General features: G+C 40.9%; 1 protein-coding gene across 1 annotated transcript; it reads left to right on the plus strand.

Annotated features, from left to right (window-relative positions):
• Window positions 1-2,478: 2,478 nt before the first annotated feature.
• On the plus strand, window positions 2,479-3,768 carry LOC121997203. Its single transcript, XM_042551493.1, has one exon. It carries the CDS (start codon window positions 2,584-2,586, stop codon window positions 3,601-3,603), a length of 1,020 nt encoding a protein of 339 aa, XP_042407427.1. The 5' UTR covers window positions 2,479-2,583; the 3' UTR covers window positions 3,604-3,768.
• The last annotated feature ends 1,019 nt before the right edge of the window (window positions 3,769-4,787 follow it).

Here is a 4,787-nt window from a genome sequence, read left to right on the forward strand (position 1 = left end):
TTCACTTTATATGAAATTTTCTGCCTTAAATATATATATTTTTTTTTCCAAAACTTAAACTTTAATGTTTTTTTTGTCCTTTAGAATTTTTATTGTTGTTAAGTAGAATGTTTTTTTTAAAGTATCTTATTTTTAATGAAATCAAAAAGGAGAGTAGTAAAAATTAAGTCTAGAGGGAGGGTAGTATAATTTTTAATTTTTGTTAAATTTGTACTTGCAAAAATCTTATTTTATAACTGTTATTTTTGTTGTTTACCCTAACCTAACTTGGATTTGCTCACATAAAAAAGGGAAAGATTATAAGTACCGCATGGTGATTTTGATGTGATCAACCAAGTCAAGTTAGGTTCTATTAGTATTTAACCCCTATGTCTAAGTATGCAGAAACTTAGGAGCATAGGAAGTCGAGCGAAAGACGCAGCTAACGAGAAGAACGACACCGGAGAGAGCCGATGAGCTCGGTGCGTCCGAGGGATGAGGTGCTACGGAAGAGTACATGGGCAGACAAGAAGGAGGTGTGCGACATTTCTGAGGGACGAGAAGCCGGAGTGGAAGACTGCTCGAATACCGGAAGTTGGGTTCGGATGAACCCTATTCCAGATGGCCAAGATCACCCAAGCGAACGGAACCGGAGCGGAAGATTGGGACCAATGCAAGCGAAACCGAAGCGGAAGACCCGAACCTGGTCTAGGTGCCTGGACTATGGGCGCCCGGAATCCTTTCGAGCGCCCAGAGCAAGTTTTTATCTGGAACGCATCGTGTTCCGTTGCGATAGGGATAAAAGTTTACCCCCCCAGGCACCTGGAATCCTCCAGAAGCTTAGATAGAACACTGGTAATCAATTCCTTTCTTGTTTAGCTTTGTAATTATGTGCTTTAACATTTTAAGAGGCTACTCCGCCCAGAGGAGAATCTTAGCATGCTTTTCAAGGTCTTGGATTTGTAATCTCCTGATTGCAAACTAAGTAAATTCGGTGCCTCTTTTTTTTTTAATTAGTTTCTGAATTATGTTTATGCAAATATTAGTTTTAATTATGCTGTAAAGCTTGAGAAGGGTTTGCGTTCTTGTTTTGCTGGATATTTGATCCTCCTCTTGTCGGCCGTTAAGGGTCCTATACCTGCGAGGGTGAAGAATTGGGTGGCCATAGAAGAAGGGTGATTGGCCAGCGGAAGTTATGTGATGATGGTTAGAAGGACGAGGAATCATAATACTATGATTGGCGGGAATGCCTAAGGTGATCTTAAGGACAAACTTTTCTATCTAGGCGTAAGTAGACCTAGTAGATTCAAACAAGGAGTTAATTGCGCTTCGACCATCTACGAAAGCAAAAAAAAGTAGAAAGAAAGGCTAACTTGCAAGATCGGAAGTCGGAGGCAGGGATAGAGAGTTAGAACTCTATCAAAGGTGGAAGACCACATTAAAAGGAGACTTCGACCTTTGAGGGTTAGGTCATCCGGAAATGGCCATTGGATCCAAGTCTTGCGAAGCAATCCTCACCTAATGCATTTGGATCGAGAGGTAAAGGAACTGCTGTGGTGCTTAGGCATCAAAGATAGATCTCAAGATTGAAGATGTTCGGACGAATGTAAGTCAAGCAAAGGATTCAACGCATTCCGAAGGTAGATCCTCGGGTCACGAGTATTACTCGGAGTCCTAGGTGGCAACAAAGCACTGCAACTACTCATCTTACGTTAGCAGTCAAGTCTTAGTCAAATCCTCTCTCTTTTGAGTTGATCAAGGGCAAAAGAACCACATCGATGGAAGATGAGCTCCCCCAGGTACAGTAAAAATTCAGTATTTCAGTAATAAATTCGAGTATTATTAAGATTTTTTTAATAAATAGTTGATTTAAAAATATTAGTTATCATGATGAATTTATATATATTTTTCTGATTTATTTTAATAATTAATTTTTTTATAAGATCAAATCAATCATTATCAGATTTGATTAATTTTTTTTTAAGGGATGGAAGATGAACTCTCCAGCTCAACTGAGCAGAAGGGTTGAGCTGAAGTTCAACAGGCCTTCTGGGCCATTGGACTTTTGTGAAAAATTCATTAGTTCGATTTTATTGTTTATTTTATTTTATTTTATTTTATTTTGAAATTTAAATAGAAGGGAAGGACATTTCGGAAAAGAAATATGCCTCACGTATCGTTTAAGAATTCCCTAAATCTGCATGCGCTTTTAAGTAAAATGCTGTGGTGTTTATGATCACTTGTCCGTGTAAATGGATGCTACTAAATTAGAACCTTACATATATATTTGTTTTGTTTTTGTCTATAAATGAAAATATAAAAATAATAAAATTAAATGTGTTTCGGAAGAAGAATATACGACTAGACATATTATCGTGTAAAATCATAATCTACCCAAATATCTACCCTTCACCGATACTTGTCCATACCAGTGAAAGTGAGGTAAGTCCATTGGTACGTTATTCTTGCATCACCCTCCTAAATTGGTAAATCCTAATTCTTTCTTCTCGATCAACAGGTGTTCGAGTCTATCAATCGCCTCCTCCTAAATCCTAATTCTTTCTTCTGATCGATAAGGAGGTGTCTCGTTCTTCGATCGCGTCGATGAAGGCTTCCATCAAGTTCCGGGAGGACCAGCCGCCGCTGGTGCGGGCCAAGATCCCCATCGCCGTCCTCGGTCTCCCTTTCCTCTCCGGCTTCGCCGTTGGAGCCCACGACTCCGACGAGGAGCTCCGCTTTGATTTCGCCACTGCCTTTCGTGCTGGCCCCTCCCTCCGTCTCTCTTACCGTCCCAACGACCACCAAAGACCCTTCTCCCTCTTTCTCAAGACGGGCACCGGAGCCCTCGGCTCCCCCTCCGCTAACTCCCCCCTCGTTATGTCCGCCGAGTTCGGTCTCCACGGAGGACGCCCGGCCTTCTCCCTTCTCCTCAAGCCCAATTTCGGTGACTTCTCCGTCAAGAAAATTGTGGATGCGGGTTCCCCTTTCAACTTCTCCTCCACCGACTCCTCCCCGTCCGTGGAGGTTCAGGCCAAGACGTTTTCTGATGAGAAAAATCCCAAGTTCGCAGAATTCCACCCTCACGAGCCGATCGGCCCTGGAAAGAAGCTCAGCGGTGTTCCGATTGACATATCCACTTTCGCGACCGGCGGAAAAAGCGGGATCGATGGACTTCTCTCGGGATTTGAGGTCAGCGCAAGAAGCACCCTCCAGCTACCCAAACGCACGGCCATCCGGTTCAAATGGGGGCTTCGAGTGCCACCGGAGCGTCGCTCCGTGCTCGATGATCCAAAAATTCCGATCTCATTGAGCAAGCTTCCGCTTCTGTCGTTGAACAAGATCACGATAGAATGCTTGACCGCAGAATCACATAAGGGGGAGAAGCCAGTCGCCATTGATGATGCAGATGCCAACGCCTTGCTGCGGAGGGACGTGGAGGTTCTGCAGTCTGATAGCATTCTTCTGAAGAGGGCCTTGGAGGATCTCAGGGCCGAAGTTGGAGGTAGGAAGTTTACTCCGGCAGCTTCTGCAGTGACAAGTAAGGAGGAGCGCAGAAGCAATGGCAAGTCATCTGGGAACATGGGGAAGTCTGAGGGCGTTGCGAATTCTACTACAGGGGCTTGAGGTTTGCCACTCTGTTTACATTTTTTTTTTTGGATGAAGGGTAGAAAACTAATCTCTATGGTTTATTTTGTCTTTTTTTTAATGCATAATTTGGGTCAAAATCTTGTTTAGATTTCTAAATGTTTCATGCCTACTACCATAATAATGCAATGCTATTGCTCTTAACTTGTGTGGTTGCTTGATTTTACTGAATCACATATCTACTTGAGTAATCAATTTGTTCATATGAAAGTTGTCATGCATCTTGAGCTTTTGAACCGATTAGAAATATTTTTTTTTCCATTGTGTCAAAACTGTTCCAGTATGGTGATTCATCAGAATGCCTCTCATGTGAAGTTAGATATCTTCCACATGTCTTTTGATACTCTCATAGGATATTTGCCTATTATTAATTTGTTGAGGAGAAGCTTTTTTTTTTCTTTTCATTGTAGATGTATCCAACAGCCACAAAGCAGGAACACGGTATCTCACTTTCTTGAATGTTTCACTCTAGTTTAGGTTGTCAATGGATAGTGTATATTAAATATCAAGAATAGTTTGTTTTGCTTCGGCTCAAATTATAGGTATACTTGGAGAATTCTTGCTTTCTAATGATACACATGTCAAATTGTTTTTCTTTGGACGTCTCACTGGCTTTTGGATTTTGATTAACAAGGATAGCTGGCTCAATGGAAAATGCTACTTAATATAGGCTTGCTAAACAGTGTAGGGACGTTTCATGTGTAAGGTTCACATGGTCGATACATATCAAGTTATGTGGTCATCCCAGTTTTGGCAGCCTAGTGTGTTATAATGCAGGCGATTACAATGAATGAGCCTTAAGTAATTGCGAAGACGTTGGTCCAACTTGACAGCATGGTTTCAATGATTTTGCTACATTATACGGTAAATTGGTTCGCATGTCCAACTTTACCACATTTAATAGAGCTGTTGGTGAAACATGAATAAATAGTTATAGGGTCTCTCTGTAACTCTGGAGGGATCATTGACTGCCAGCTTAATAGGGTAGTGTTTGTAGTGTGCGTAATCTGCTAATTTCAGTTGCAATTTTTGTATTAATTACTTTGAATGATTTTTATAGATTTTAAAAATCTAGGTGTATTACTTTTATAAACTTTATAGAAATCTAGTAATATCTAAATTAGATTTTTATGAAGTTTTAAAAAGTCATGTGATATTCAAAC

Source organism: Zingiber officinale, chromosome 6A, assembly GCF_018446385.1.
Source record: "Zingiber officinale cultivar Zhangliang chromosome 6A, Zo_v1.1, whole genome shotgun sequence".
Taxonomy (NCBI): domain Eukaryota; kingdom Viridiplantae; phylum Streptophyta; class Magnoliopsida; order Zingiberales; family Zingiberaceae; genus Zingiber; species Zingiber officinale.